At 39.6% G+C, this 13210-nt stretch overlaps 1 protein-coding gene across 5 annotated transcripts in view; it reads left to right on the forward strand.

Moving 5' to 3' along the window:
* The window catches only part of SGMS1 (sphingomyelin synthase 1), a 295764-nt gene that overhangs the window by 245861 nt on the left and 36693 nt on the right, over window positions 1-13210 (forward strand). For all 5 annotated transcript variants that reach the window (XM_036829630.1, XM_036829631.1, XM_036829633.1 and 2 more), the window contains one exon: window positions 11560-12410. In XM_036829630.1, the coding sequence (XP_036685525.1) occupies window positions 11770-12410 (641 nt within the window). In that variant the 5' untranslated portion in view covers window positions 11560-11769. The remainder of the gene's footprint in view (window positions 1-11559; window positions 12411-13210) is intronic.

Consider the following 13210-nt stretch of genomic DNA (forward strand, 5'->3'; position numbering starts at 1 on the left):
TGCTTCTTTTGTTGAATAGAATAGTTTGTATGCCCAATGCACAGTGAGGCCAAACCAAAACATTGGACTATGGAGCACAGAAAGGTTTATTGCAGGGCAAAAGCAAGGAGAACGGGTGGCTCGTGCTCAAAAAGCCTGAACTCCTCTTCTCGGGGAAGAGTTTTTATAGGCAAAATTGGTGTTGGGGGGGAACTGCAGGGCGTGTAACCCTCCTCTGACTGGTTGGTGGTGAGCTAACAGGGAGCTGTTCCAGGAATCTCAATCATCAGCCTTCTGGTTCCAGCCAGTCAGGGGCCCACCACGAGGGCCCTAGTTCCTGCAGAAGAACTCAGAGGTATGTATCAAAGTATTATGCACATCCCCTGAGGAGGAACCAGGACGCTGCCCCATCCTGCACTGTTGTTTCTTTCTGTATTCCCTCACTCCCCTAATTAGTAACTGTTTGAATCTGCCCTTTGGAGCTCAGAGAAGGTCCAGGAAGCTTTCCTACAAACAAGAAGGGGACACGGAAAGGCTTTGCTGCCTGGGAGGGCCCCACAGCATCCTGCTTGGTTTCACTTCTCAGTTGCCTTCAGCTCAAAATAATCCTTATGCCAAAGTAGCATATTCTGCTACCCTTCAATACCAAAACAGTGGGTTTGTGCTTTAAGCCTGCAGTGGTCCGTGTGGTCAGGGACAGAAATACCAGTAAGGAAGGTCAGAGATGGAGACTGGCAGCTGTGGTTTGAGGTAAGATGGAGGAAAGCATAGCCAGGATGGTGAAAAGCAGGATGGGGCTAGAACATTCTGCAGGGTCTCCTTTCCTTTAAAAAAATAAGTTAGTACAGAATAATAATAACAAATGTATTTTCAGTCATTGTTCTTGAATATGTGATGAACTCTCTGAGTATAGCAATTCATATCCCCTTGAGTTCTGAAAAACTTTCTTGAACGCTTTCTTTGATTATAACTTTCCTGTTTTTTCCTGTGCTCTTTCTTGAGCTCCTACTAATCACATATTGAATTTTCTAGATGACTTTTTTAGTGCTCTTACCTTTTCTCTCAATTTTCCGTCTTTCTGTCTTGTTCTACTTTCTGAGATTTTTTTTCCAACTTTATTTTCTGATTACCATGAATTTCCAAGACGTTTCTTTTAAAAATTATCTGAATATTTTTTTTGGTACCATTTTGTTCCTGTTCAATATCTTTGAGAATGTTAATAATAGTTTTTCTTAACATTATAATTTCCCTACTTAGTTTCTTCTTCCAGGTTCTTTTTTGTTTTAAGCTCTGGCTTTCATATTTATTAGAGTTTCTTCAAATGTCTGTTAATTTTGGCGTGGGGGGGGGACGTCCATTCTTATTTTAAAGAAGGCACTTAAAAATGCTGTCTGAAAGCACTTTGCATGAGTGGAGCTTGTTTGCATGGATTTCAGTGCAAGATGATCAGTGCTCTTTTCTCTTAAAATGTCTGGAGATCCCAGGGGAAAAAAAAAAAGATCTGCCTGGAAGTTTTCATCCTGGCTCCCAGTATTCTGCGTGTCTAATAAGGTAAAGGGCTAGGGCAGGTCTGACTTAACATCTGTTTGCAACTTCTACTTAATCCATTGTAGTTAGGATGGTGGCCCTACTTGGAACTGTGTTCCTGTCCCCTGTTCTAGCAACCTCATTCCCTTTTCCAGACAATAAACTTTCAGTCTTCTCTGGTGTGGAGGACAGCTAGTTGTTCCACTGTGCAAAGTGAGAATCTAAAGGTAACTTTTGAAATGGTCTTTCGACCAGTCCTATTTTCAGCTCCACCTTCACCCCCATTTTGCAAGTTATCTGCACCTCCAATTCCTCATTCTTTTAAGGCCTCTGTCACACCGGTTTGGCTTGTCATTTTTCCCCTTCCTGGCTTAGGGGTTCTGTTTCTTGGGATTGCTGTCAGTTGCCACTAGCCCATCTGCTTCCCAGCCTCCTAAACTAGTTGTCTCTTTTGTTCTCTTTGCTTTTTTTTCTCTTTTCTTTTTCATCCCTATATTATCATTTGAGGAGAGTTTTAAGAGGCGATGGAAACTAATGCACATGTTTAGTTAGACATCTTTTTTAAAATGAGATTCGTCTTTTGATGGAGTGGATTCCATTTTCCCCTCCTTTTCTCCCTGCAAGAAGATTCTGTGGATGCTGGATTGCTTGAGTTTGGGGGATTTGAAAAAACCTGTCAATTGCCTTTAAACATATACTTTATATATTTGCTGATTTCCCTTCCTCTTATGACCTCCCTTTAACCTTTTGCTCTCCCTTTCATCCTGAGGTATCAGCTCACCGCAGGCCAAGGAGAGAACCTGGGATTTTCCTGTATTTTCTTTAGAACACCTGTCTTTTTTTTTTTTTTTTTTTTCCTACCGTGTCTTATTCTTTTATTAATGTGTTAATTCTTTCTTTTATATCATTAGTATGCTCACTTTACCACTCTTCAAACTTACTTTGTTTTCTCAAGTTCATGGTTTGGTAAACTTCCTGTTTGTCACACCTGCTAGCTTTACCTCTTAGTGGATTATTTCCTCATATGGTTTATACTTTTCAATTACTTGTTCATTCTTCACTGAGATTACTTTTTCCATGGGAAACCTGTGAACTCTTGCTTATTGAAGAGTCTCTAAGGGGCTATATTGCATTTACTTCTCTTTTGTAATTTACATTAATTTCTTGAAGTTTCTTAAAAACACAGGATGGGAAAACATGGCTTCATCTTTTTTCCTAAGCCAGTGACTTTTTTCATAGCCCTGATTTACATTTATGATAGATTCAGAGGTACGTGCAGTCTTTTTAATTCCAGCTGAACAAGCAGTAAAGTGAAAGGGTTTTAGCTTTTATTTTAAAAAAGAGGAATAGGAAAAAAGGAAAGGAATGGAGTGAGGTGTGATGGAAATAAGAGCCTGTGTTCGCCTTTCCCAGGCTTCTGGACGTGAGAGCCGATGGAATTTGGAAACATTGATTATGTCCTAACATGGTTGAGTTGCCAGATTGAGTCTTTGTCCCGGGACTACAGATTAACTTGATGAATATTATAAAACAGACCTGCTGGTTTCAGACCTAGAGAGGCAGTTCATATCTCTTCAGAGTTTTGGTAATTGGGTTCTAAGAATGAAACCCCAGGGGAAAACTATAGTGATTAGTTGTCATTAGAGTTATGCAAAGTTTTCCTTACTATAATGACAACAAGGCAGAGTTTTCAAATGGTTTTTACATTTGGCAGTAGACTGGATAGATGGATACTGAAGAAAATCTAGATGATAGAAGAGTTGTCATTCTGATGGTTTGTTGTTGTTTTCTCTCTGGAATGATGGGAAATATCTGAGACTGGAATTTCTTTATGCACTTAAGTTCAGATTTCAGCTTCATCTTTGTGGGTGGTTTGGCTCTTATCCTGAGACCATTATGTTTGGTGAATATGATGGTTTTGGAACCTAATTATACACAGAGGGCAAAAGTTCCAGTTATTTAGAGAAATCTGCAAGCCCATTTCATATTTTTAAAGAAAGCAAATGTAGGAAACATCTATTTTTAATTTTACAATGCAGCCTACGTGTTTAAAAGCATAGAATATGCTTGAAAGAAAAACATCGTTTTTCTTTTCTAAACACAAGTAATATGTCTTTATCAGAGAAATTAGAAAACACTGGAAAAAATAAAGCCAAAAATTATTTCATAATTTTATCACCCAAAGGTAACAGTTCAAAGGTGATATACACCTTCTAGACTTTTTTCCTATGGATATTCGCGATACATGTGTGTTTCCAAAAATGGTATCATTCTCTTTTGTAACCTGTTTGACAAAACTATATATACACATATATATATAAATATGTATCACAATAAATATAGAAGTATAGTCTAGTCTTTAATGGAGGCTTAGTATTCTGTTATATCATGATGTATTTAATTCTCAGTTTTAGGTTGTTTCTAATTTTTGCCACAATAAATGATTCTTTGAATTTTCTGTTACTAAATGTTTACGTTCCATCAGAGAAGACCCAAACGGAGGCCTGGTATATAGGAAATGGAATGAGCTAGTCTTGCTGGTGGTAGGACTTTCCAAGAAATGGATGAAACGGTTTTATATTTCACACTGTCAGAGAACCACTGGAATCATGATTTATAGCATACAATTGACATGGCTGGTTTCTTGTCATTGTGTTATATATACTACCTTTGTCAGCCAAAAATCATCTTTCCCTCTGGAACACTGAGGGCTCCTACATTGGAATGGGTCATTAGGGAGGGAGATACAAAAAGGGAGGCTATCAGTTGGGTTAGTTATAGGGCAACTGCAGAGAAAGAATACATTTCAGATATTGCAGAATCAAAATATTAAACATCATTAAATAAGGCAGAGAGGAGACCCAAAGATGTCCATATGAGGCTCTTCTAACAGTTTAAGTGGACCAAGAGGCAAATATGTTTACTTCAGCAAGCTCTTCTTTCTTGCATCTCAGCCAAATAGGCCAGCATATACTTAGTTCAAGGAGCCATTTCAAAAGGGATGGTTTGCTAACCAGAGTTGACTATGGAATTGTGAACACTGCACATAATAGCGATTTAAAAGAAATTATGATTTAAAGGTTAAAGCATCAAAAGTCATCTAAAATCTCCTCAACAATAGATTGAAACTGTGTGGTTGTTATTCTAGCCATTTTTTCTTCTTCAGATAAATACAATTTTATGAATTCTGCCTATTTAAGTTAATTCTTTACTTGTTAAATAACAACCAAAAAATTTTACAGCTAATTAGATTGGTTTGGAGAAAAGCATTCAGGAGCTATCCAAATTGAGTCAGAGAAGGCTTAACACCTACCTCATGAGTATTTCAGTGGGCTGCATTGCCCTAAAAGGTCCATTAGGTTACTGTTGACTTTTATGGAAAGTTCTAGTAGATGTAAAGACCTTTATCTGGACTTGAAGCGTTTACAAAAAGGCAGTTCGTCTGTTTCAGAATAAAATAGTATCAATTCTTTTTTTTTTTTTTCTATTTCTTTATTTTATTTATTTATTTTTGGGGGCTGCGTTGGGTCTTTGTTGCTGCGCGCGGACTTTCTCTAGTTGTGGCGAGCGGGGGGCTACTCTTCGTTATGGTGCGCGGGCTTCTAATTGCAGTGGCTTCTCTTGTTGTGGAGCACGGGCTCTAGGCGCGTGGGCTTCAGTAGTTGCAGCACGCGGGCTCAGCAGTTGTGGCTCGCGTGCTCTAGGGCGCAGGCTCAGTAGTTGTGGCGCACAGGCTTAGTTGCTCCGTGGCATGTGGGATCTTCCCGGACCAGGGCACAAACCCGTGTCCCCTGCATTGGCAGGCGGATTCTTAACCACTGCACCACCAGGGAAGCCCCATAATATCAATTCTTGATTTGTATTTCTCTTTAACAAAGTACCCACAGGTACTTTCATGTTATAAAGTCTGAGCTAAATATTACATGCTCACCAAATTTTGATATTGCATGAAGTTGATTATATAAGCTAGTAGAGTAAAATCATGTGTGTGCCCCACGTTGCTTTTGTTCTTAGAGATTTGATACATGGAGCGTGGAGCGGGAAGTTTACTTGGCAATTACGCTATGTACTGCTTCCTACTTTCATTTGCCATTATCAGCATTTAGAAACATCTGGAACTTCTCTATAGTTTCTTCACTGATATGCCATCTATGTTTGTTCAGTCTTGGGTCCATCGTGCCTTAAAAAAAGCATGAAAATTCAATTCTTAATTTCATGGCCTTTGTTTTAGAAGTTCATTGAATCTTCAAAGGAGAATAAATTATATTCAGTATAATCATTTCTTACGTTTTAATGTATTGCTTTATGTTATCCAAACCACTATCAGGTACATGTGAATTCACTTAATTAATGGAACAAGCAAATGGAATGAACTATTCCACTATAGGAAATTGAGGCCCTGATATTGGAGTACAAGTTAATGCCAGAATAAGCATTAAAACTCAGATTTTCTGAGCATTTTCTGTGTGGATAGTTGTACTGTGTATTTTGTGGTATTCTAAGTTTTGAAAAATTGTGTTCAGTATGTAATTCATAAGGTTGCTTTTTGTTAATGCAACAATGTCTTGTTCCTAGACAATGTCAGGTAACAAGATAATATAATAGATTCTTTTTGAATAAGGATAAATGTTCATAAATGAGTTATTTAGTGATTTTGCTGGTTAATGTTTTTTTTTCAGTACCAGGATAATTGCTTTAACTTATTTTTTCTTTTTTTAGATGTCTGGCTTTGATGATTATTTATAAAGAGGTTATAGTGTGTGGTGGAATATTATCTAATGCCTTTTTTAATATTAAAGCCTAAAATACCTATTTTAAGAATTGGAGCTGAATTGTATTCACAGATTTATTTTTTATTTAGTTAAAACCTTGGTGAGTTTAGAATATATAATGAAGTGTTCTTCCTGCCCTTTATCTTCTAGGACTCCATAAGTTTTAAAAAGACTTTTCAGATTATCTTTCATACATTCTCAAATCTGTGAGACCATTGACTATTTATAGTGGGAAAGCCCTGAAAAGCATCTTGAGTCTCTGCCTAGACCCAGGACTAACTCTTTGCTATGTATGAGATTTTAGACAAATCACCATCTCCCTGGACTGTAGTTTACTTATGTCGAAAAGTTACAGATGCATGAGAGTTCCAGCACCTCTTCCGTCTCTCAAATTCTGTAGTGTTTTGGAATAAAGAGTTTATGTACAGCTTTTTTTCTTCTATTACATCTTCCCAGTTCTGAGAACTAAGTCTAATGATGTGAGCACTACGTTATTTCTTAACTTTCTCCCAGTAATGGATTCAGGGTGGCTTTTCTGGATGATGGTGGTAGTAGTTGTTTTCTGAGTCCAGCCTAACATACAGTCTTCTGGGTCTAGATATGAAAGCAGTTTGCCTTTCCCTTCTCAGAAACACCACAGTATGTTCTAAGTTGAGTGTATGGGTCCAGGGGACAGTCACTGCCTCACCTCTCCTCCTACAGCCAGGCTCTGGGGTCAGTGAGTAAGTCCTCATCTTTTAGCTGTGGCCTTTGAAGCGCTGAGTAGCTGCCCAATAGTTACTTCCATAGAAATGAGGTTTTTCCCCATCACGTGATTTCAGCATCAGCTGCAGGGAAACTACGTGTATGCCTTGATTTTCAAGCTTCAAATCTTGCTTGAAATATAAATTTTCTTTTCTCATGAAATTCTGAAAGATGTGTTTCCTCATGTGTGTCCGAATGATTTGGGCTTTTAAAAATGCCATTTGGAAGTGGCAGCTTCATTAAATAGTTATGAAATGTCACTATGGGCCCTGTTGGGCAAATAGAAAGGAAGCAGGGTATTACAAAAAAGAGCAAGACATATTTCTTGGCGTAATTAATAGCTTTCATTCCTTTTACATGCTCGTCACAGCAGTAGCAGCTTGTGTGAAGGTAGGTAAGGTAGTTGTTAATCCCATTTTCCAGAGGAATCTGAGCTTGAAGAGGTTAAAGGATTTTGTCAAGAAGAGACGTAGCTGAGTTGGGTCTCAACTGCAGGCTCCCCGCCTCACGCAGCTGGTGCTCTTTCTACCACATCGTGCACACAAGACAGTGAAATGATATTTTGTGGCACAGATATCAGTGACGTAGGAATTCAGAGAGGGGGGAAGATTGTGAAGGAGTGGCCTGGAAAGGCTTTGCAGAGAAGGACCTTAAAGGCTAAGGGAAGAATCTGGAACTTGTTGAAGAGGATTCGAAGGAGCATTCCAAATTGGGGGGAATCATAGGAACTGTCTTAAGGAGTGAACAGTTTTTTGTCCTAGTCAATTAATGGAAGCTATTGGTTTATCTTGCTGTCTCTTAAGAATTCTACTGGCTGTCTCAGACTGCCTGACGGACTTGCTTTTTGCAAGATTAGTGTTCCTTCATTTGGATAGAAGCTTGCAATGCCAGAGAGAGAGAGTGTGTGCACGTGCGTGTGTGTGTCTCATGGCCCTATATGGTCTCCTACCATTTGATATTTTTCTATTTTGAAGATGATTGTGTCTGAAGAGGAGATTATCTGACTGTTTCCTCATCAAAGAGAAGTGAAATAGTACCTTGGCCTTGGTCTGTTCTTTGTGGTTCTGAGGGGTTTTCCCCTCCTGGTAGACTTCCTGCATCAATCAGGCAAGGAGAGAAGTGAAGAACCTATATGAAAAGCCCATGTTCATTTCCTTGGGCCTGAACATTCAATCGAGGATTTTTCTTTAGAGTTCTCATAACCACTTCAAGCTGTTGAGCGTTCCCTCGGCTCTTATCCTAATTCTGCTGAGGAATATTTGGAGAGAGGTTTGGGGTCTGATGCCAAGAGATTCCCTTTCGTACAGGACCTTCTGCCAGGACTCCCATTTGGTGGGTGTCTTCTTGTCACTCTAGGTAGTAGTAGTGATGATTGAAGCCCCTCTGCAGTGGTTTTTAAGTGGCCAGAGATTCACTTTGGTTTCATATTTCTTTCTGGAGGATGCCCATCTTATTCTCCTTGACCATTCAAGTTGTTTGAAAGCAATTTTCAGTATCAATGGCATTTTCAGTAGTTTTACTTTCCATTAAACCATCTACATGTTGCTAGTTATAAGGGACATTCCCTTAGATATTGAGTAGATATTGATTGAGCACCTTTTGGGCCCTGGGAAGGTAAGATACATGGATGCTTAAAGATTGTAGCCCTTCCACGGTCACTCATAGCCCCCTGGGACAGTCTAGACAGACACTTGACCACAAGGGAATATGTCAGGAAGGTGCACAACACTGTAGATGTTCAGAAGAGAGAATGCCCAACTCTTTTGCAAGGTCTGGAATAGCTTTTAAGCTTTGCTGCCATTTGGTTGATTGTTATTTGGTCTGGGAAGTTGGAAGTTGGACATATTGTCCATTTTCATTCCAGAGTCAGATTTGGAGGTTCAGTAGGGACAAGTTTGGACTTTGAAATCAGAAGACCTGAGTTCAGGTCCTCTTTGTGCCAGTACCTCCCAGTGTGTCCATAGGGAGTTCATAGTTACTAAGGAGAAAAAGGGGTGGAGAGCAGGACAGCCTTGATGAAGTCAGTTTAAGAAATCCTGGTAGAGTTTCTTTACTGGAGGATTTCCAGGAGCTTCTAACATGCTAATGTGTACTGCTGGCCCTAGGAAGGATTACGGTATGCAGTTCCTAGGCTCATTTGAATTTTTTTTTTAAAGCATGGAGCCTTTTATCAGATTATTATTCCACAAAGCATACTTAGGAAACACTGTCATCACTGATTTCTCTCTCTTAAACCTACAAACCTGTGCAGGTTTTTTTGCAGTTAACACAACATTATTTTATTTTGTTTTTTATTTTTTGGGCACGCCCTGAGGCATGTGGGATCTTAGTGCCCGGACCAGGGATCAAACCCACGCCCCCTGCATTAGCAGTGCAGAGTCTTAACCACCAGACTGCCAGGGAAGTCCCAACACAACATTCTTTTGAGATAAAAAAAAAGTTAGCCCACTATTGGAGAGTGTGTTTTCATCATGAGCTATAGCGTACCGTTAACTATCGGATACGATAGAAAATTTGAGAAAAATAAAAAGACCCTACCTTTTTTTACTGAGGCGTAATTGACAAATAACATTAGTTTTATATTCTACAATAATTTGATATGTGTGTACCCTACAAAGTGATCACCACAACAAGTCTAGTTGCCATCGGTCACCATATAATTGACTCCTCTTTCACCGATTTCGCTCACCTCCAACCCTCCTCTCCTCTGGTAACCACCAATGTCTTCTCTGTAAGTTTTGTTTTGTTTGTTCATTTGTTTTGTTTTGGTTTGTTTTTTTTTTTTTGGATTCCACATATAAGTGATATCATATGACTTATTTCACTTAGCATAATACCCTCTAGGTCCATCCATGTTGTCACAAATGGCAAGTGTACACTGTTGGTGGGAGTGTAAATTGATGCAGCCACTATGGAAACCAGTATAAGGGTTCCCAAAAAAATTGAAAGAGAACTACCATGTGATCCAGCTATTCCACTTCTGGGTATTTATCTGAAGAACAGGAAAACACTAATTCAAAAAGGCATATATACCCTTTTGTTCATTGCAGCATTATTTACAATACCCAAGATATGGAAATAACCTGTGTGCCTCCATGGATGAATGGCTAAAGAAGATGTAGTGTATATATTTACAATGGAATGCTACTCAGCCATAGAAAACAAAAACAGAAACAAAAAAGCAGACCCTTTTTAGGGCTAGGTTGTGTATCATCAACTTTCACATGTGGTGTTTAAAGTACTGACAACAACCCTGTGAAGGAGATATTTGATTATGTCCATTTTAGAGATTAATAAGCTGAAGTTCAAGTAGTAGGTTATGCACAGAGATGCAGAAAGTCAAACTATGGTCTGTCTTTTGCCAAAGGCCATATTTCATTAACCATGATGCTTTGTTATAGAGCTAGGTCTTTCATTTTTAACTTTTCTTTTTTTTTTTTAATTTTAAATGATTATCACAAAATTAATGCTTATTAAAGAAAAGTAGGTGGGAGAGAAGTAGAAAATGTCCCCAGACCCATCATCAAGTAGAACTTCAGTCAGTATGTGATATATTTCTTTCCCATTATTTTATGCAGTGTTATGTTCATTAACCATAATTGTGGTTAAATATATGTATATGTAATATATATACATTTTTATACATATATTTATACATAAATAAATTTATAAAACTTCGAATTCTGCTTTTGACTCTCCCCTCCAGATGTGCATCTTGGTTATTGCCACATCACTGGTTAAGTATTTTAATAAATAAATATAGTAAACCAGGACTTGGAAACTTGTAGCTCTTTTATGCAAGCTGCCACTTGACCACGGGCAGGTTCCTTGACCTTCTGGTACTCAGTTTCCTCGCGCATAAGTGAGGGAGTTGGTTCAGAGCACTGATTTTGAACCTATGGTATCCCACGAAACCTCCTGGAGGCTGGGAGTAAAGATATCATCAGAGCAAGGAGGACCCTGACCCTTCATTCCATCTGTTTCAACCTAGGCATCTACATTTGTAACTCTTTTATAGGTTTGGGGTCCAAGCACATTTGGAAAAAGGAACTCATTGACTTTTTATAGAAGAGTATAAAATTGTTGGACCAGATGATCCTGAAGCTCAACATTTCTGTGATTCTCTTTTATGATATCTATTAAGTTGTGTGCGTTCTATACATTTTAAAACATTTCTTCACCAGATAGAGTGGTAGGTTAAGCAGATTTGATACATTCTTTCAGATGATCTCAGGAACCATGTAATAAGCACAAAAAGAATCACTGATCAGTACTGAGCAATGTCTAAAGCACTGTCGAATTATTTCTTAGCAAATCTACCACTGCCTTTGACTTGATCCATCTCAGGTCCAATTTAATGCTCTTTTAGGGAAGACCAACCAGGGAATCAGTGGTCCCTTAAACTAATACATGTTTGAAAACTATGGACTTTACCAGTAACTGATTTTCCATTTTCCTTATGCATGTTAAGGTTTTGCATTTTGAGGGGATTGATTTTCGAGTCCCAGTGTCTTGACTTTTTCTCTTGCCTCCACAGAAGGAAGAATCTTGTTCAAAAATGAGGTGAATTAATGCTCAAGCACTCAAGAACCCCGGACAGCTACATGAAGTGTTTAAAAACTGCCCTGACCACCTCGCCACACAAGTCTGTCATGAGGCCTGACAGGATGAGTGCACCACGGAGGCGCAGTGTCCTGCCCTGCAGGAACGGTGACTGCTGACCTGCCGGGAGCAAGCGGGGGGCCGCATGCTGTCTGCCAGTACAATGAAGGAAGTGGTTTATTGGTCACCCAAGAAGGTGGCAGACTGGCTGCAGGAGAATGCTATGCCAGAGTACTGTGAGCCTCTGGAACATTTCACAGGCCGCGACTTGATCAACCTAACCCAGGAGGACTTCACAAAACCCCCCCTGTGCCGAGTCTCCTCCGACAATGGGCAGCGGCTCTTGCACATGATAGAGACCCTGAAGATGGAGCACCACTTGGAAGCACACAAGAACGGCCACGCCAATGGGCACCTCTGCATTGGCACAGACATCCTCGCCCCTGACGGCAGCTTCAGCATCAAGGTCAAACCCAACGGGATGCCAAATGGGTATAGGAAGGAGATGATAAAGATCCCCATGCCAGAACCAGAGCGCTCCCAGTACCCCATGGAGTGGGGCAAGACTTTCCTGGCCTTTCTTTATGCACTTTCCTGCTTTGTTCTCACCACAGTGATGATCTCGGTCGTCCATGAACGAGTACCTCCTAAGGAGGTGCAGCCTCCACTACCGGACACGTTTTTTGACCATTTTAACCGGGTGCAGTGGGCCTTTTCTATTTGTGAAATTAATGGCATGATCCTTGTAGGACTCTGGTTAATTCAGTGGCTGCTCTTAAAATACAAGTAAGTAAAGCAAAAGCTTGCGGATTCAGTGATTGGGGTTTCTCACTGCAGATGTTTAATATTCATTATTGGGAAATGAAATTTATCAAGCAGTAGGAATCAAAGCACATTTCTCTCTTTTTTTTTTTTTAAAACCACATATTCTGTTGAACCAACTAAAGCTCTGGCAACTTTAAGAAAGTTCTGTGCTTGTTGCCTGTTTTGTACAAGATTCATACAGAATGATGAGTAGAATTGTTAGAGATGAGGTTTTTCTATTTTCACTTCACAGGAAAGAAAACCCTCAGACATCTTCAGAGAGTACAGGCTATTGAACCACAGAAAAACTACCCAGTCTTGGTGTTTTTAACCCATCAAATCAGTTGTCGACAGTTGGCCTATGGGCCATGAGTGGCTGTGTAGCTTTTCCCACACAGAGTCAGACATCTAGAACTTAGCAATATGTATTTAAAGATGTTTCACACAAAGAATTCAGAACAGCTAGTCCAGAGTGGCTTGGACTAGTGGGAGAATGGTACGCACAGGGAATGACTTTAGGTGGGATGTGGATGAAGCTACATGGCTTTCCACCTTTTATAGAATGTGTGGCATTTAAAGCAGTATTCCATTCAAGTTTCTCAGGGTTTTTAAACAGGTATCTCCTTTCAGTTTCAGGTGGATCCAAAGTGGCTTTCATGTCCCAAGCTCTAAACTCAATGCAGACAAGCTGTTTGCTTGGGTTGCCTGTAGCGAACTAAACACCTACATTGCCCTCATCTTTGGTGTCTGATTTTTTCCATTAGCGGAACATCTTTATGGCT

This window comes from Balaenoptera musculus, chromosome 16, assembly GCF_009873245.2.
Source record: "Balaenoptera musculus isolate JJ_BM4_2016_0621 chromosome 16, mBalMus1.pri.v3, whole genome shotgun sequence".
In the NCBI taxonomy this organism is placed as follows: domain Eukaryota; kingdom Metazoa; phylum Chordata; class Mammalia; order Artiodactyla; family Balaenopteridae; genus Balaenoptera; species Balaenoptera musculus.